The sequence below is a fragment of the Zea mays genome, chromosome 8 (assembly GCF_902167145.1).
Source record: "Zea mays cultivar B73 chromosome 8, Zm-B73-REFERENCE-NAM-5.0, whole genome shotgun sequence".
NCBI classification, from domain to species: Eukaryota; Viridiplantae; Streptophyta; class Magnoliopsida; order Poales; family Poaceae; genus Zea; species Zea mays.
Window position 1 is genome coordinate 170,853,625 of NC_050103.1, and position 19,737 is coordinate 170,873,361.

The window sequence follows — 19,737 nt, forward strand, 5'->3', positions numbered from 1 at the left end:
TTTTTCATGCAATTTCTACTCCTAAGTTCTGGTTCTTCTTTCTGCTACCAATAGTTGACAGTTAGCAGTTTTGTCCATAAATTAACAGGCTTGGAGAAGATGTAGCGCCCAAAGTGGTTGCTGCAGGGCATAGGTGTATAGTAAGCAACCAGGATAAGTGGTACCTGGATCACTTGGATGCCTCATGGGAAGGATTTTACATGAACGAGCCCCTAAAAGGTATCAATGATACAAAGCAGCAGCAATTGGTCATTGGTGGTGAGGTTTGCATGTGGGGTGAGGAAATTGATGCCTCAGATATTCAGCAAACGATTTGGCCACGTGCCGCAGCAGCTGCAGGTAACTAACTGACTGAAAAGGTTGAGTGTCCTGATTAATGCCTGGTATATTTCAAATTTAATGGATAAAGCATTATCTAAAGCATAGTCTCAACTCTCAATTGCAAGATATAGTCATCTATGTTATTTAGGGGACATAATATAGTGTGACATAGTACTCGAATCAGTTAACTTTGAGCACAAATATGGTATGCTTTGAATGATAAAATTTCATCCAGTATATACATCTTTAATATTCAAGTTCTCATATAGTATAGTAAGATATTTCATCAAAATTCGTAGCATAAAAAGGTTAAATATGCATACTCACTTCTCAGATATGACATTGTTTTATTATAAAGAAGAGCATACTGCATTAAGTAAATTTACAAAGGCATACACAATTTAGCATGTTGCCGAACAATGATAGATGACTGCTTTCATAATTTCAGTAGATTCTATATAGCAACTGAGCGAATGTACACCAAAATATTATTTAAGGGCATGATCCACACTCAGAAGCAGAGTTTACAAGTAACATTGTAACCTATGGTAGTATGAAATTTGTATGCCACTCGCAAATACTCGTCTGCTATGCCAAAGAATTCATGGTTGCACTGCCATCTGTATGAACAATTTTTGACTCACCAATCCTCTTTCATTGCATTTCCTTGAAGAGAGGCTGTGGACTCCGATTGAGAAGCTCGCAAATGACACAAGATTTGTCACGTCAAGATTGGCGCGCTTCAGGTGTTTGCTGAACCAAAGAGGAGTAGCTGCTGCGCCATTAGCAGGCTATGGTCGTGCATCACCATCAGAACCTGGCCCCTGTGTAAGGCAATAAATGTCCATAACTAAACGGAAAGTGACGATTCCTTGACACAAAAAAAAAAAATAGGATTCACTCTTACCCCTGTTATACATTCAGCAGAGTGCACGTCAGATAGTAGGTTTAGGGTTGCGTAGAATGTTTCATGTTCTTTTTTGCTCCTCTCTGATCCAATTTCCTTCCACAATAATTTGGATGTCTATGCAATCTACATGGTATGGTGATGAACTGTAAGGTCCCGTTTGTTTCCTTTCATTTTGAGGAATTGGAATCTTACTAATGGAATAAGCTATTTCTTTTAGAATGTGACATTCCACCACTTTCCAAAATTATCATATTAGCCTATCTCAAATTCATAGGGTGAGAGATGGAAATTGATTCTATAAATTTACATACTATTTTTCCGATGCACAACTTATAGCACACTCTTCTACTTCCTTCGATATAACATAAATATAGTATATAACTATCTCTCTCATATAATTTAGGATAATATTAAAATATATTACATATATAAATATATGAACTTAATTAGTTTTGTCTAAATTATAATTATTAAAATGGAATTCAATTCCAACGAAACAAACGGGCCCTAAGTGTAATAGCTTCCTACGGGGCTCACCAGTTAGTTGTCTTGACCCCCCTCAAAAAAAAAACTCACAGAACCAGTTTCCAGTCAAAACGGTTGAGAGAAGGTAGATAATCCAGTTTAACACCCCACTTACGCCTAGATAAAAAGACGCAAATATAGAAATAAATGGTGAATGCACAATAAAAGTTGTAACATGATTGTAACTTGAGACGTCTGACTTTGATATCATGTTAAATTGGATGCAATATTGTATCTATTCTCCGCCCTTTTAATTTTACATTTGTGTCTTTTTCTTTATCTGCACGTGAGTAGAGGTGAACTGGTTAGTACATCCACCTTAGGGTTAGTTTGTAAATTCAAATCGTCTTCGGGGTCGAATGAGATTTGAGTTTCCAAACATGCACAAGTTTGACGTGGAATTTTGTACCCCTCGTGTACCTTATAAAAGGAAAAAAAAATACCATGTGACTGATCAATTCTCGTCTTTTATTAATTATTACTAGATATGTGTCCGTGCGTTATCACGGAAGTAAAAAAATAGTATAAAACATATATACGAAACGACAAGCATGGCGTATGCGGAGGGGAGGCGGGGTGGGAGCCGCATGGTGCATTGCGTAGGTTTTTGCGATGGGGCGCATGGTGTGGTAGAGCCATCGTGGTGGAGGAGGTCGCGGAGTCGTCGGCGCAAATGTCATGGAGCTACAATAGCAGTTTACGGAGGTTGCGGAGGTCGCTTGCGGAGGTTAGCTATCTGACGCAGGTGGGCGGGGGTTTCGTGGAGTCAGAGCTCTGTGTGCGCGGAGTCGGTGTGGATGTCGCGGAGGTTTCGCAGAGGCAGGGGCACGGAGATAGTCTACAATATTGCTTTAATAGATAGTAGAGATAGTGTCTCCTAGCAAGTTAACCCTACAAAATATATAAACTGCACGTGTAGCTACTGGTACGACTTCATTCCATCACGTCTCGTCCGAGGCTGAATGTCGCGTCGGAAGTAGGTTTGGCTAGGCTGTCAAGCGCCTCTGCGCAGCTTACAACGAAAACGTTGTTGGTCTAGATAGTTGTTTAATCTGTGCGTTTAATTTAAGCACTCTATGTGAAAACGCTGGTCGAGAATAAATGGTACGTACATGAGGTACTTACTGCAGGGGAGACTATCCGGCCTGGGACCTTTCACAGCTTTCACGACGATTAACAGCGCCGGCAACTCAGCATCAAGCGAAGAAGATAAAACAAAGACCAGGTTGAGATGAGGTGAGATGCTGACGTTCTGTTGTGTAGACAACAGCACACAGGCCGCAGCGCACACTGCTCCCGCTGCGGGGCGGCTGTGTGCGGCGAGCAGCGCGGCACCAACGCAACGCAACCGGCGCCGCGGGGTGTTCGGCTCTGGTTCGGTGGCGCATCGCCGTTGGGCTCGTTAATGCGCGCGGGGGCGTGTCCTGCTGGATGCCCACTCGCGTGCTAATTAATGACGACCCCATCCAATCCATCAAGGGGTCCGGGCGAGCTCGAGGCCAACGTGCAAGAAGGAAAATAATAGTACGCTACGCGCACTGGCAGTGTGCACCGTGGGGTGGAGTGGAGTGGCGTGGCGACGGGGCCGGGCGGGCAGAGGCCGCTGGTCGACAGCGGCCAGGCCGGCCAGCCACTGTCCCCGCCCCCGTACGACGCATTTAAACGCTCTTTTTCATCCACACCAACACCAGTCACCACCAACAGAGCGGCAGCAGCCAGGGGCAGTAGAGGCGCCCGAATTTTTTTATTTTAGCCCTTAAACAGAAATAAATTCACGTTTAGACCTAAAAAAATTTTAAATGCAGTTTTGGACCCTTAGCTCGGCGTCATAGCCTGTGGCGCCGAGTTAACACAGCTCGGCGCCACAGCCTATGGCGCCGAGCTGTGACGTGGCCGCAACAGCTAGCTGCGTCCAGGGCTGACCTGGCGCTGACGTGGCGGCGGCGCGGCCTCGTAGCTCGGCGCCACAGATCTTGGCGCCGAGCTACGAATTCCTATAAAACCCCCGCGCGGCTGGCCGAGAGCAGCTCATTTCATCCCATTTCCAAACTTCGTAAAAATTTCCTGGATTCAAAGATTTGAGTTGGTTCACTTCGTAGACCAAGGTATGATTTCGAACTGATTCGTTTTGTATATTAGGTTTTTAGTTTAATAATTTGTATACACCTATTATATTATCATTTCGATTATTAGTTTGTGTAAACTTATTATAAAGCATATTAGGTATAAGTGATAATTATAATCGTTTATTAGATGAAAGACATGTACCGAGAGGCGTTGTGGCAGAAGAGAGGTCGTCCTCGGGAGTTATATCCAGACGTATCTAGTAAGGATGCTCCTGTTCCTCCTGAACTCCCCGTGCCTAACTGTGACTGTGGCAGACTGACTTGGGTACATCAATCACAACATCCAGACACGGCTGCTCGCTGCTACTACCTTTGTGGCACTTTGGACGTACGTAGCTTATGACTTATCACTTAATTTTGTTCGCATTCATTTTTTTGTAGATATGTAATAGTGCATCTTTCCATTATTTTAGGGACATGAGAGGTGTTTCTTTTTCCAGTGGATCGATGGTCCTGATAAATTTGACCCTCGATATCTTCTTTTCGTTAATTGGTTGAGTGGAAAGACCAGTCATGAGCGTTTTAAGCGTTGGGTACCTCCTCCCCCGAATCCTCCACCAATGACGGATGAGGAGAAGGAGGTAGCAACAGAAAGACGGATGGACTCACCGCCTCGATGCGATTGTGGAGACCGTGCTGTCATCGACGAAGACTATGACAAGCAGTTCTGTTGTCCGAACATTGATTATGTGAGCCCATTGATACGCTAAATGTATAAACTAGTTTTTATTTACAATAAATTACTAATTTTTTCTCTTGCAGCCATACGGGTGGCGTAAGTGTCGTTTCAGAGAGTGGTTGTATGGTCCTTTGTCCCATTGGCCAGAGCCAGAGGTAAAGGAAAAGAGATACATGGGGTGGGCGGCAGAAGAGGTCAAATTTGATCCAGTACTCTGCAAATGTGGTATTGAAGCTAAGTATGGATTAGTTCCTTCGGAGCTTGGTGTTGGATATTTTTGTGGACATATGGTCGATTACGATGAGGTTGGTATTTTTTTTTGCACCAGATGTAATGTTATAGCGGTACTTACTATTTTTTTGTAGGAGACGAGGAAATGCAGTTGGGAGAGTTACGACGACAAAGGAGAGGTGATGCGCACAATAGAGTCCAAGAGAATAATGGGACAGAAGATGCGTTGTGGATCTCGACTCGTTGATTCGTACATTAACGATCGCATACGCGACATGCGTAGGGAAGCAAAAACTGCCTTTTATGATAGCCCGAAGCGTGCAGAGTATAGGAGGTTGAAGGCGGCAGATGAGAAGAGAGCACAGGATGCAAGGGAATGGGAAGCGGCTCAAGCCGAGAAACAGATGTTGGATAATCTTGCTGATCGCCTCAAGGGAAGTAAGTGAGATAAATGATATTATAATTATGTTAGTACAATTTATTTATCCTGACTTTGCTAACTTAATTTTCTCATTATATTTGCAGAGATTGGAAGCGGCGTAAACTATTTGGCCGATGAGGCGCATGCGAGATATGTTCAGGATAAAATGGCAACGGTTGAGCTGATGGAGGAGGAGGACGACGACACATGTAGATTGAGTGAGCTTATCGCCCTCGCAGAGGCAGGATTACATGAAGAAGAGGAGGATGACACGTCAAGGTTGAGTGAGCTCATCGCACTAGCTGAGGCAGGATTACGTGCTCAAGAGGAAGAGGATGAGTTTATGTCACAGGCCGCCGCAGAGGTAGAGGCAGCTTATTACAAGAAGAAGGTTGATGAGGCTGAGGCTGAGGATGAGCTATTCTCCCAAGTTGCAGATGAAGCAGAAGCCAATTATTACAAAAAAAACTGGTGAGAAGTGTGATGCAGGACAATACAGCAAGTGGAATGAGGTTGTTGTTGAGGATTGCGCGACGGATGACTCCGAAGATGAGTTACTCATAGATTGTGATTCAGACTGAAGAATTGTAGCCTATTATGTAGTATTTGCGTATCAAAAATAATTTAGAACTCTAAAGATGCGTTACTTATTGCTTATTATGTTTTTTAAAGTTCACAAAAAATTTTTTGCAAGAGTTCCCCTTGTTTTATTAACAACCACAGTTCAAATAATCACATATTATAAGACATATAAGCATTTCAACATATAATACATCACAAAATAACATCGAATATAAAAACATCCACAGAACATAGTTCTTCATACAATGTCCACAAACAAAGTCCAAAATACAAGTTCCACAACACATAGTCCAAAACACATAACATAGTTCATATTACAACGTCTCCAGCATAAGTCCAAATCACACAGTCCATATCACAAAAGTATTCATTTCCTCCTAGTCTTACCCTTGCCCTTGGCCCCAAGAGCGTCGGTGCCTGGAGTGTAAGGGTCTCGTGGACGCCTTCTACGTGGTGTCAGCTGTGATGGCTGAGTTGTAGGAGCATCCTGCAACTGAGACGGTCCAATCTCCACCTGACCTGCGGCGCCAGCGCCAGCGCCAGCGTCGTCGTCGTCGTCGTCATCGTCGTCGTCGTCCTGGGCCACGTTCTCAAACGTGTCCCGCGTCGACCGCGACGAGCTGAGTCCTGCTGTAGATGGTCCAACTGCACAAATGGGAGGCTGAACGTCCTGCTGCATACGAGGCACAGGCAGCTGCACGTCAACGCCCGCTAGAGACCGGCATCCACACCGAGCCGCTGCTCGACGAAGACGACGTGATACCCTCTGTAATCGAAATGTTAGTTAAAGACATATGTTACAACATACAAATAAACAAGTTTTCTGTTAGACATTGATACTCACTGATAGTAACGATAGCGTTGTAGTATCTGAAGTTCTCTGTGAGATACGCTCGAGTTCAACAACAGATACGAGCATAGAGTTTCCCTATCACAAGTTAAGACATTAGGATGCTCAAAACTAGACATATCCCATTGAATTGAAATCTCTAATTTTAGTAAAGAAATAGTTACCACTCTATCAAGGATTGGAGCAGCCTCAATTTGGGACCCGTGCCGAGCAGCTATGTCGAATGCTGTGTCTTCGTCGTCTGACGATTCTTGCTCGGCGTAGTCTGCAGCTGTCCACTGTCCCTTCAACTTGCACCTAGTCACACCAGAATACCAAATCAAATACCTCAGGAAGTTGTAGTTTGTGTGCGCCTGAACATTCTCATAGTTCAGATCCCCCTGTTGGTCCCATTCATCAATGTAATCACGATGGTGCGTCTCGAAGTCCGTGACCTTCTTCTGTCTCTGTCTGTCGAACCTGCAAAAGTTAGAACCATATATTAGCGACTAACTGATATTTCAATTATTAGTTAGAATAACAAGTGCATGTAGTAACTCACTTATGAAGTTCTATTGAAGTCGAGAATGGCTCCACCGGAAACTCCTGGCGCAATCCGAACTGTCGTCGAGCAACTCTGTGGGGCAAGTGGTACTCAACAGCATAAAAACAGATGAGGGGACACCTCATGAGGTAGAGGTTCTCGTCTATTGAGCACATGCTGCTCAACTGTATGCTGGCGAAATATGGTTCAAGATACGGTTGCCAAGTCACCTGCAAAAGTTTTAGAAAGCCCATGTAAGCACGCTGGTGTCGTGTGATAAAAGTAGAAAGGACATGTAAAAAGAAAAAAGGAGACAACTCACCATCGAAGGAGTAAGTGCGTCGAGCTCGTTTGAGTACTCCACGTAAGCACGCTGGTGTCGTGCGAATGGCTCCTCGACCTGGTCCCAGCGGTAAGCAGCCGTGGGCTTAAGCCGATGTCCGGCTACCACGAACCACTCACGAGGAGGAAACTCTCTGGGTCGCCCGACGGGTATGTGTGCCCACATCCACAGCTGTAGTAGGTAGACACATCCACCTAAGCTGGCGGTCCTCGACGAACGACGACAAGCCTCGCAAAGTTGCCTGTACAGGAAGGCCAACACTGCTGAAGCCCAGCTGTAACCTCCGGTCGTATCCCAGTCAGTCAGGCAGGGCAGAAACATCCATGACGCGCTGTCGCCTGTCGCGTCTGGAAAAAGAACTGAACCAAAGAGATGGAGAATCCAAGCTCGACAATGGTATCCAACCGTCTGCTCATCTGCACCAGGTGGACACTGCCCAAAGCTCTGCCTAAGCCAGGTCAGTGGGACTCCGGTGTTGTGGCTACCTCGTAGCTCATCCGGAAGCAGTCTCCCAAGAAAGGCCTCCACCCTCTGCCTCCAACCGCCTGGTGATGCCTGACCGGTCACTGGACGACCCATAATGCTGAGACCAAGAATCTTCTGGCAATCTTCAAGCGTCACGGTCATCTCACCGCAGGGAAGGTGGAAAGTGTGAGTCTCTGGCCGCCACCTATTGGAAGACAAAAGAATACAAAATCATTAGTATGCAAAGTAGATTTGATAATTGTAAATATTAAACAACTAGAGAAGTCTTTACCTGTCGACCAGAGCCGTCAACGCCGCTGGGTTGAAAGTGGGCAGCCCACGGCGGACCTGGTACGATAAGACGTCCAAGCCAGCCCTCTGTAGGAGAGGAGTGTACCTCTCATCGTACCTCATCTCCTCCAGAAACCGGTCGTGGGTCCGGACCCGCAGAACGGGCAACACCTAGCAATCAAAAGAATTTTCATTAGTCAAATATAGGTCGCACATATTAATTCGAAAATTTAATTTATGTACAAAATATTACCTCTCCCTCTGCGGTGAGACGGCCCCTGTGGTGCTCGTCGTAGTGAGGGTCCAGCAAGTGGAACTGCGCCATCCTGCAAATTAAGATATCAACATATTAGAATATAAGTTGTGTACAAAGTGTAACAAAAATATCGACATATTAGAATAAAATTAGGGTATACAAAAATATATCACACCTGACTAAGTGTCCAAATGCATGTACGTGAGTTGTGGCCAAGTCTACCGCATTTTCCGCATTCATTCTGCTCTGGGTCCACGAGAAAGGGGGACGCTCGTCCTCTCCTACTGCTACCGGAAACCTGATCCATAACCATGTTGCACCGGCTCCTTTTCCTACTACCACGTTTGTCCCATCGATGCGCTGGATCAGCAACGTATACCGGACCGGTGTACGTTGGCCATTGTGACTCATCAAGAAATGGCTCAAAACGAGGGCTCTAGGTACGTACTAAGCTCTCTACACTGAACTCAGAAGGTATTCTGCTCTCAAATGCAAAGTTACGATGACGTGCGGCCGCAACATAATGAGAACATGGAAAATGGTATTGTCTAGGTTTACCACATCCGCACAAGAATGCATCAAGTAACACGACATGTGTCCTCGAAGGTCGCACCTCACCGTCGGAAGTTATGCCGCCTAGTGTTGTTACCTCGTATTTACCCAGCTCCTCATCAAAGCATTGTACCTCATGTCTATGGGCACGTTCCTTTGCATTATTAAGGTGTGATGTTGGTTTAGGTGCCCATCTCTGCCCTCGGGTCTGCATTGCCTTGGCCTGCGCGTGTCTATCATTAAACCAAGCCACAAGCCTATAAAAAGTGAATGTTACTATAGCATTGACTGGCATGCCCCGTATACCCTTGAGCACACTGTTAAATGACTCGGCCATGTTGCTAGTCTGAAACTCGAACCGCCAGCCACCTTCGTCGTAGGCCCTTGTCCATTTCTGCGGTTCCCTCAGCAATCCAGCAATCCAGTTCTTACCTTCAGCATTTGTTGCATCTTTTAGTTCCTTCAACTTATCCTCGAAAAACGAAACCTCCAACTGATGACATACCTCCTCAAAAAGGGGGAAGTTAGCCTTGCTATGATCCTTTCGAAGAAGATTTTCTGCTAGATGTCGAGTGCACCATCTGTGGTGCATGGGTGCGTAGCCAGGAATCTGCTCTTGCACTGCATTAAGAATACCTTGGTGTCTGTTAGATATGACACCAACCTCGCGTCCAGGGCCTACGACATGGATGCGTACAAGCCGCAAGAACCAAGACCAACTATCTCTGTTCTCCCTCTCCACCAAAGCAAATGCCAAAGGAACCAGTGAGTTGTCTGCGTCGCATGATATGGCAACCAACAATGTGCCCTTATACTTCCCAAGCAGAAAAGTACCATCAATAGAGAGCACGGGACGACAATGCCTGAAGGCCTCTACGCACTGCGAGAAACACCAGAAAGCACGAAAAAATATCTCTTTGTCGTTCCTCCATTCATTAGGTTTGGGGATGTACTCGTAATGCATGCCTGGGTTTTTTGCTTTCATTGCATTGAACAATGCTGGTAACTTCTCATAACCCTCCTCCCAATCCCCGTATATCATCTTCCATGCTCGCTGCTTTGCCCTCCATGCTTTCCCATATTTGATCCTGTAACCAAACAGCTCCGAAGTCATGGTCATAATTGACTTCACCTTCAAGTTTGGCTGACCCTTCAATATCCCCAATATCCTTTTCGCAATCAGGGTAGATGTCAACTAACGATGCTTAGAGCTCAGCTCTGTCTGGGCACAAGTGTGTGGACCTACAATTTTGGTGATCTTAAACTTTCCGGTGTCCTTCTGCCTTCGGGCACATAGCCTCCAATTACATTCTGGCACCTCGCACACAACAGTGTAACGACGCTGTGCATACGAATGTCTCACCTTGAACGGCCTCTTCCGGTTCACAGAATATTCCTGTAGCCATCGTCTCAGTGTAGGCAGATCCTTGAAAAGTAAGCCAACCTTAATCTCAATGCTGTCGGCGTTATCCGGAGCCTCTAGCAGTTCATCGTCACGTCCTTCAGCATACGCACGGGTGGAATGACTTAAACTGCTAAATTCATGTACTGCAGGGTCTCGCTCCGGACACAAACGTCTTATGAGTTCAATTTCTTGCTCGGTCATTTCTTGAACCGGACGGTCATCATCAGAATCTACGGCCCGTGCAGCCTCATATGGCTCCTCCTCATCCTCAATCTGAACATCAACACTATTGGATGCCCTGCATATGTTGTCCATATTATATGACACAGGCACATCAATCTGAACATCAGCATTATCGATATGTGGAGATCCTGCATCGGGTCGTAGCAAGAAAAACCACATTAAAAAGTCTAATCAAACGAAATAACGATGGATACGAACAATGTGTCGAAGACACTTACTAGGATGATCGTGAACTGGATCCTGGGTCAATGGGATCTCTTGGGGGGTACCACCGCATTAGAAGCCCCACAAACGCCGGGAATAGGACGAGAAATCCCATACTCGTGCGGACCCGATTGAGCATCGGGCACAACAACGACTTCTTCATGAAGCTCTACCAAAGGAGCTTCAATACGAGATGAATTTGGCATTTGTGGAGATAACCCGACTGGACCTTCGCAATGACTAACAGGTAACTTTTGAACAACCACATCCAAACATGGTGGAACCATCGTCTTCACAATTCTTAAATATATCACCCAATCATCTTCTGAGGTAATGGAGATCAACCGTCGGACAACTGTTCCATATGTAATATGGGACAACAAACCCTGAATTGATATTCTAGGGTCGTTTATGTCGCAACTAATCTCCTCACAAGCTCGAGCCAAAAGCTGGTCAAAAGATGGTCTTTCAACGAACAACATGGTCACGATCTTCATACCATCAAAAGTAACACTCCCATAAGCATCTATCTCCACCCTTCCTCCATGGTATAGTGTTACTAGGCTGTCCATCTATTGCAAAAATGGATTACTAACTCAATAATGGCTACATACTTAAGCCTACTAACTTACTAAGTAATAAATATATATTAACTAATAACTATACAGTAAATATTAAATGAACACATCAAACGAAATTACATAATCTATAAATAATGTACGAAAACTATGTATACCTGAGAACGCGTACGAGTCCAGTGTAGGTGGAGAAGGTCAAGTCGGACGAACACCTACGTACAAAAAAACCAATTGTCAGTAAAAAATTTGGCAGCACCTCCCCTGTAAAGTGATGTTTATAGAACCTGCGAATAAACGACAACACGATGGTTGCCAACACAGAAAACATGTAATATCAATGCGCTAAACAAAATGGTAACTATATAATCACTAAGAATTTACTAAACACTAACAATATACTACGCAACAAACTAGCTAACTATTTTAATAAACAATAACAACAAAATATCTAACTATTTACTAAATAATAAATAAGTGGATACCTAACTAATTACTACTAGTTTACAAATTAAGAAATTAAAAAAAATGGCAATGGGGGCGGGAGCTACCGGAGACGGAGCGGGCGGTGGCGGCAGTGGGCTGCGTGGGGAGCGAGCTCGGGGCGGCAGTGGGCGGGCGGGCGGAGCTCCGGCGAGCTCGGGGCGGCAGTGGGCGGAGCTCGGGCGAGCTCGGGGCGGCAGTGGGCGGGCGGCGGCGACCGAGCTCGGGGGAGCTCGAGCGGGCGGCGAGCTCGGGCGACGTCGGGCGGGGCTCGCGGCGGCGAGCCGGAGCTGGGCCGGGGCCGCAGCGGCGAACCGGAGCTGGGACGTGGCAGGCGGCGGCGATTGTGGACAGCGGCGGCGGCGTAGGTTTGGAATGAGAAGAAGAGGAGAAACGCGCGCAGAGAGAAGGCGGCTTGCGGTTTTTTCCTAGCTCGGCGCCAAGATCTGTGGCGCCGAGCTAGGTGCCACGCGGAACTGCCACGTCAGGAAGCTCGGCGCCATAGACTGTGGCGCCGAGCTGTGTTACCTCGGCGCCATAGGCTATGGCGCCGAGCTAAGGGTCCAAAACTGCATTTAAAATTTTTTTAGGTCTAAACGTGAATTTATTTCTGTTTAAGGGCTAAAATACAAAAAATTCGGGGTAGAGGCGCGCGCACGCGACGTCCGGCAGTGCACCTGCACCACACCGCGCCGCGCCATGTGTGTGGCCGAGGGAGTCTTTATTCATTCCCTCTCGCTTTCTCCAGCTCCTGTTCGGTATCCCGTTTCTCGCTTGGAGGCTGCCCTGCAGCGGCCAGCAGCCATGGCGACTCGCGCCGGACGACTGCCCACCACTCCGGCGCCCGCTCTTCTGCTCCTCCTCGCCTTCCCGTTTCTGCTGCAGGGAGTTCTTCCGTCGCGAGCCGGGGACACCGTCGCCGCCGGCCGCCCGCTGTCCGGCGGACAGAGCCTCGTGTCCAAGCGTGGCAAGTTCAGGCTCGGATTCTTCCGCCCAGGTAACTCTGGCGCCCATAATTAACTTCGTGTCTCGCGGTACTCTTCTTTCCGTATGTACGATAGCTGTGTCATTTAAAATCGTTTTTTTTTTTGCTATAGATGAGAAATGTGTCGGTAGGTGTATACGTGTAGTACACTGAACAAACAAACCAGTAGCTAATGATCATACTTTGCTTGATGCTCTTAGACTGTCTACGGTAGATCGTGTAAATTAGAGGATTTCAATTATAAATAGATGATACTGTTTGCTTGCAGAATAAAGTTTGGAACAGAGAATAAAATATAAGAGCTGCTATCAACGTGATAATGTAAACTTTTCTAAACCCTCGTCGTTCGCACTTCCAGAAATATTAGCCTATTACCAGTACGGGTAAGAGAAAAAATCCAAGGCTGGAAAATGTTGACAGACAGCTAGCGTGAAGACTTCACAATCAACTGAAAGCATCTCTCTCTCTCTCTCTCTCTCTCTCTCTTAATTTTTCTAGAAGCGCATCTGTCCGTGTTCATATTTTCAATATTTTAAAGGGAGTTGCTAAATTGTAGTCCTCTGGTTTTTGTTTTATTTTCAAGCACTAAACAATATTTATCTAATACAAATCCAACGATCAGAACTTATAGTGAATCTCACTGCTGAACACTTTTGGCTCTTGCCTCAATCAAATATGCAACTACCGTACCGTACATCTGACCGACAACTGTCATCACATATAAAATATCTTTTTTTTGAAAATAAAAAAAATAAAAATGGTGGATCATCGTTCGATTCATCATGCAATGCAACTCTTGTTGTGTGCAAGGTGCAACAGACAACTCGAGCCAGCGCTGGTACCTGGGCATCTGGTACAACCAGCTCTCGGTGCACACCACGGTGTGGGTGGCGAACCGGGGGACGCCCATCTCCGACCCGGAGTCCTCGCAGCTATCTATCTCCAAGGACGGCAACATGGTCGTCCTCGACCACAGCAGGTCGTCTACCGCCGTCTGGTCCACCAACGTCACCACCGGCGTCTCCTCCACGTCCACGGTCGGCGTCATCCGCGACAACGGCAACCTCGTCCTGGCGGACGCGTCCAACACTTCCGCGGTGCTGTGGCAGAGCTTCGACCACTCGGGCGACACGTGGCTCCCCGGCGGGAAGCTGGGCCGGAACAAGCGCACGGGCGAGGTCACGCGCCTCGTGGCGTGGAAGGGGCGCGACGACCCGACGCCGAGCCTGTTCGCGCTGGAGCTGGACCCGCGCGGCTCCAGCCAGTACCTGCTCAACTGGAACGACAGCGAGCGGTACTGGACCAGCGGCAACTGGACGGGGACGGCGTTCGCTGCCGTGCCGGAGATGACGTCCACCGGCGCGTCGCCCGTGTCCGACTACACCTTCGGCTACGTCGACGGCGCCAACGAGAGCTACTTCACCTACGACGTCGCGGACGAGTCGGTGGTGACGCGGTTCCAGGTGGACGTGACGGGGCAGATCCAGTTCCTCACGTGGGTGGCGGCCGCCGCCCAGTGGGTGCTCTTCTGGTCGGAGCCCAAGCGGCAGTGCGACGTGTACGCGGTGTGCGGGCCCTTCGGCCTGTGCACCGAGAACGCGCTGCCGTCCTGCACCTGCCCCCGGGGGTTCCGGGAGCGCGACCTGGCCGAGTGGATGCAGGACGACCACACCGCGGGATGCGCCAGGAACACCGCACTCCAGCCTTGCGGCGCCGGCGCCGCCGCTCGAGACGGGCAGAAGCGCCGCAGGGACGACGATAGGTTCTACACGATGCCCGACGTGAGGCTGCCGAGCGACGCGCGGAGCGCGGCGGCCGCGAGCGCTCACGACTGCGAGCTCGCGTGCCTCCGCAACTGCTCTTGCACCGCTTACTCCTACAGCGGCGGCTGCTCGCTGTGGTATGGGGACCTCATCAACCTTCAGGACACGACGAGCGCTGGCAGTGGCACCGGAGGCGGCAGCATCTCGATCCGCCTCGCTGCCTCCGAGTTCTCTAGCAACGGGAACACCAAGAAACTGGTCATCGGGCTCGTCGTCGCGGGCTCCTCCTTCGTCGCCGCAGTCACCGCCATCGTTCTGGCTACCGTCCTCGTTCTAAGGAACCGAAGGATCAAGTCGTTGAGGACGGTCCAAGGATCCCTGGTGGCGTTCACGTACCGCGACCTGCAGCTGGTGACCAACAACTTCTCGGAGAAGCTCGGCGGCGGCGCCTTCGGGTCCGTGTTCAAAGGGGTGCTGCCTGACGCAACGCTCGTGGCGGTCAAGAAGCTGGAAGGCGTTCGGCAGGGGGAGAAACAGTTCCGCGCCGAGGTGAGCACGATCGGCACGATCCAGCACGTGAACCTGATCAGGCTGCTCGGGTTCTGCTCCGAGGGGTCGAGGCGGCTCCTCGTCTACGAGCACATGCCAAGCGGCTCTCTGGACAGGCATCTGTTCGATCGGGACCAGCAGCCGGGTGTCCTGAGCTGGGACGCCAGGTACCAGATCGCTCTCGGGGTCGCGAGGGGGCTGGACTACCTGCACGAGAAATGCAGGGACTGCATCATCCACTGTGACATCAAGCCCGAGAACATCCTCCTGGACGACGCGTTCGTCCCCAGAGTCGCCGACTTCGGGCTCGCCAAGCTCATGGGTCGCGACTTCAGCCGCGTGCTCACCACCATGCGGGGCACGGTGGGGTACCTGGCGCCCGAGTGGATCGCCGGCACGGCCGTCACCACCAAGGCGGACGTGTTCAGCTACGGCATGATGCTGTTCGAGATCATCTCGGGCCGGAGGAATGTCGGCCAGCGGGCGGACGGCACGGTGGACTTCTTCCCGTCCACGGCCGTCAACCGGCTCCTCGACGGCGACGTGAGGAGCGCGGTGGACAGCCAGCTCGGCGGCAACGCGGACGTGGCCGAGGTGGAGCGGGCCTGCAAGGTGGCGTGCTGGTGCGTGCAGGACGCGGAGAGCTTGCGCCCGAGTATGGGGATGGTGGTGCAGGTTCTGGAGGGGCTGGTCGACGTCAATGCCCCGCCCGTCCCGAGGTCGCTCATGGTGCTCGCCGATCCGTCCAAGTACGCCGTTGAGTTCTTCTCAGGTTTGCCGTCGACCTGAGATTGGGCCGCTGCCTCTGCCTGTTAGGGGCATCAACTTTGATCAGTAGTGCATGGTGTATATACGAGCTAATGAGTTCGTCAAGAACTTACTCGTGCCACGAACCCTGTGGCGGTATAGAACTTCTGCACGTAGCCAAGAAGATTTCGGATCTGTTAGGGCTTGTTCGGTTACCTCTCAATCCATGTGGATTGAGAGTGGGATTAGATGGTTTTAATCCCAAACAAGTCAAACTTCTTCTCAATTTTTTCCAATCTCATCCAATCCATGTGTATTAGGAATAACCGAACAAGCCCTTAAGGTGCCAAAAAACGTCACATATTTCTTGCCACACGTGCATGAGGTTATATGCTTTGGAGAATACAAATATGACTACGAAATAAACACACGTCTAAATCATGACAAATTGTGGAAAGTGAGTTTACGAACGAAACATGCCCTTTATAGGGTTATTAAACTTATCCACATATTCAAAGGTCCTATATATGGGAAACGGCCATCGGTGATGAGATAGGAGGAAGGTGCTGGAGGAACGTAGAAAGCTCGCATCAGGATATGCTCTACAGGTGTCGCGGAGGTGCATCGCTAACTTTGGATGTATTTGGCCTCCCTGGTCGGCTTGAGTTTCGTTACCGCGAGTCTCCTCGAACGTAGCGGAAGAGTTCCACAGATCACTGAATCAGCTGGCTAATCTAAGTACGCATTGGTCCCTTGGTCCATCGTAGAGATGGTAATAGGTTCGATTCTCGATTTCTCGTGGATAATTCTTACTTAGGCTTTTTGTTTAAAGAAAACGCAAACAAGTCTACACCTCTTATGGCGAATGGCGCTGCCGTCGTCCTCGACCCCCAGTCTCCGATGGGGGGGGGGGGGGGCTTTCCTCCGCGGGCGGGGGGAGCGCTTCCCCTGTCGTCGGTCTCGGGAAGCCTCCATGCGCGGCGTGCTCGGGGTCCTGCTCCCAGGCTTGTCCTCGCCCAGATCCGGTAAGTGCCTCCCCAATCTCGTGGCCTCTGTGCGGTGTGGTTCCTCCCAAACGCGTTCAAGATCTCCCCCTCCCAGATACCCTGCATCCTGTTCCGCACTAGTTTGTTGGACCCGTTCAAGATCCGCAATCTCGGCCTTCATTGCCGCGTCTCCCTGCGTCTGATTCATCCGACAGTGTGGCAGTCTACTCGCCGGGCTACAATTTCCCCTACAAGGCGGAGGGGGCTTTGGATTCTGGCTGTGTGTTGTCCCATCGCCGTGCTAGAGGGGTCCCTGCCGCGTCGCGTGTGAGCAGTCAGCCATCCCCTGCAGCTCCCAATGTCAACGAGGGGGGATGGTCTGTTGTCCGGCCGCGGCATTGGTGGCGCAAGATCTTGCAGGATCCTGGTGGTGCTCCACGGAAACTTCAATCGGACAAGAAAGGCTCTAGTCTTTTCAAATTGAAGCTCAGGGGTAAATGCTACAACTGCCTCTCTTCTGCACATCTCGCGTTCCGCTGCTCGACCCCTACGTGCTGTTGGCACTGTTTGAAATCCGGGCACCGGGCGAGATCTTGCAGCCAAAAAGGATACCAGGGACCATTCAATGCTACGCTCGTCAACTCTGAACCAACCAAGCAGTCATCAAGGAGTTCCAACTACCAGGAGTTACTGCCAATGCCCAGCATCCCCCATAAGTACCAGGTCCCTTCCCAGGAGTCTTCTCACGGTCAACTGCACCCAATTCTCAAGAAGTCCTACCTTCAAGCTGTCCAGGAGGGTCACGGTATGGAGGCGCGCTACCCAGGAGATCCTAGGGGGAGGCCTGCGCGTGCCTTCTGTGCGGTCTCGGCGACCGGTTCCATTCGTCGTCGGAGAGATGAGTTGATCGACAAGGCCATCGTCTGCTCCTTCGACGGCAACAGCCATGAGGTGGACACTCTTTCCGCAGGGGACATGCTGAGGGAAAAGTTCAACCTGCACCACGGTCAGTATCAACTAGTCAAGCATTTCCCTGAGCAATTCTTTATCGTCTTCTCGGACCCGAGGTCGAAGCAGTGGGCGCTGGACAGGAGATCGGTCTCGTTTCGAGGCCGGATTTTCCATTTTGGTGATTGGTCGGAGGATTGCTATGCTAGAAAGACTAACCTTGAATTTAGAGTTAAAGTCCGGGTCGAAGGAATCCCGGTACACTGTTGGGGGGAAGAAGTGGCTTCAAAGGCCTTGGGCAAGAGCTGTGCAATTCACTATGTGCAAGAGCGCACAAGGCGTAGGGAGCGCACCAGGTCATTTGATCTCTGGGCTTGGTGCTCTGACCCTTGCGACATCCCTAAGGAGGTCTTGCTAACTGTTTTAGAGCCTGACAGGGAGCTGCCTCCGGTCAACTCTCCTCTAACTTTGGTTGGTGCTCAGCACGATGCTCCTGCTGATCTGAAACCTGGTCATGTCTACACTCTTCGCAACCACATAGAGGTGGTGGAGGACCTCTCTTTCCTTAGTGGGAGGGGAGCTAGTGGGAGGGGAGCCAGGGGGGGTCCGTCTAACCGCAAGCAGCGCAGGGAGTTTGTTTGGAGCTATGGTGCCCCGGACTCAGTGGGCGAAAAAAGAGATCGTGCTGAAGATTTCAGAGGAAGAGAGACTGTGCGCCGCGACTGGGATCATGATGATGATAATGGGGATTTTCAGAGAGATAGACGCAGCGGTAACCGCCGACATCGCAGCCTGTCTGGATGGGCGCGTTCGTCGCGATGCCGGGGGGGTATGGATGACTGCTACAGTTCCAATGACAGGCATGGGCGATCGACTCCATTTCGTCGCCATGGCTGGGGGATGACGCCGTCATCCCGCTGGGTACCCAAGGCAATGGTTAGGACAGTCTCTTTTGCAGACCCCATTGTTACTGCTGTCTGGCCACAGGTGGAATGCCAAGGGAGACCTAAAGATGGTGGAGGCAAATCCGGTTCGTTGGGCGCTGTTAACATGAATTCATCGCTGGGACCTTCTACCTCTACGCGCAAGGTACCACATACGGTCAAGCTCGCTAATGTTTTCACCTCAATTCACAATAGTTTAGACAGTGTGCTGCCTTATTCCTCTAGCGACAACCTGCTAATTACAAGCACGAATACCCCAGCCAACACACCAGCTGCCCAACCGATTGAGCTTAGTGAGGATTCAGAATTGTTTACATTTCAAAACTGTTTAAACAGCGCCCTGGGGGTCTGCCCAGGTGTTGATCTGGGCGCTGTCAGTCCGGCCGGGTGTTTAGAGCCTCTTCCTGCTATCGTTAATCAAGATACTAGCGACAACCTTCTCAATCTGTGCACTAATAATCCAGCCAACACACCAGCTGCCCAAACGATTGAGTTTAGTAAGGATACAGAATTGTTTACATTCCAAAACTGTTTAAACAGCGCCCTGGAGACCTGCCCTGGTGTTATTCTTGGCACTGACGGTCCGACCGGGAGTTTAGAGCCTCACCTTGCGATTGTTAATCAATATACAGATTGCACCGCATCTGTTGCTAATCAGGATGTTCCTGCTGTTAGCGGCTTTCAGGTTCCTTTAGGGGCTTCGCCTGCTCTGGGAACAGGGTCCCATCCACAGCTGCTTAATTTCATTGCTGAGATTACCCATCCGCCAGAGCCACCTCTGATTCCGACCCCACCAAAAAGACATACTTTAAAACTCCAGAAGCAATCCA

At 49.5% G+C, this 19,737-nt stretch overlaps 2 protein-coding genes across 6 annotated transcripts in view; both read left to right on the plus strand.

The window, feature by feature from the left end:
- Nucleotides 1–1,450, plus strand: part of LOC100277104 (uncharacterized) — an 8,146-nt gene extending 6,696 nt beyond the window's left edge. For 2 of the 4 annotated variants that reach the window (XM_020542014.3, XM_020542015.2), the window contains 2 exons: nt 89–339; nt 995–1,450. In XM_020542014.3, coding sequence (XP_020397603.1) covers nt 89–339; nt 995–1,161 — 418 coding nt within the window. In that variant the 3' untranslated portion in view covers nt 1,162–1,450. The remainder of the gene's footprint in view (nt 1–88; nt 340–994) is intronic. The other 2 variants (XM_020542016.3, NM_001176717.2) reach the window with 2 other exon arrangements.
- An 11,187-nt stretch (nt 1,451–12,637) lies between these two features.
- On the plus strand, nt 12,638–16,399 carry LOC103636410 (G-type lectin S-receptor-like serine/threonine-protein kinase At2g19130). Of its 2 annotated transcripts, none has more exons than XM_008658769.4 (2): nt 12,638–12,982; nt 13,781–16,399. In XM_008658769.4, exons 1-2 carry the CDS (start codon nt 12,685–12,687, stop codon nt 16,069–16,071), a joined length of 2,589 nt encoding a protein of 862 aa, XP_008656991.1. In that variant the 5' UTR covers nt 12,638–12,684; the 3' UTR covers nt 16,072–16,399. The 2 variants fall into 2 exon arrangements, with proteins under 2 accessions (XP_008656991.1, XP_008656992.1); XM_008658770.3 differs by having other exon boundaries at nt 12,660–12,982; nt 13,790–16,399.
- The last annotated feature ends 3,338 nt before the right edge of the window (nt 16,400–19,737 follow it).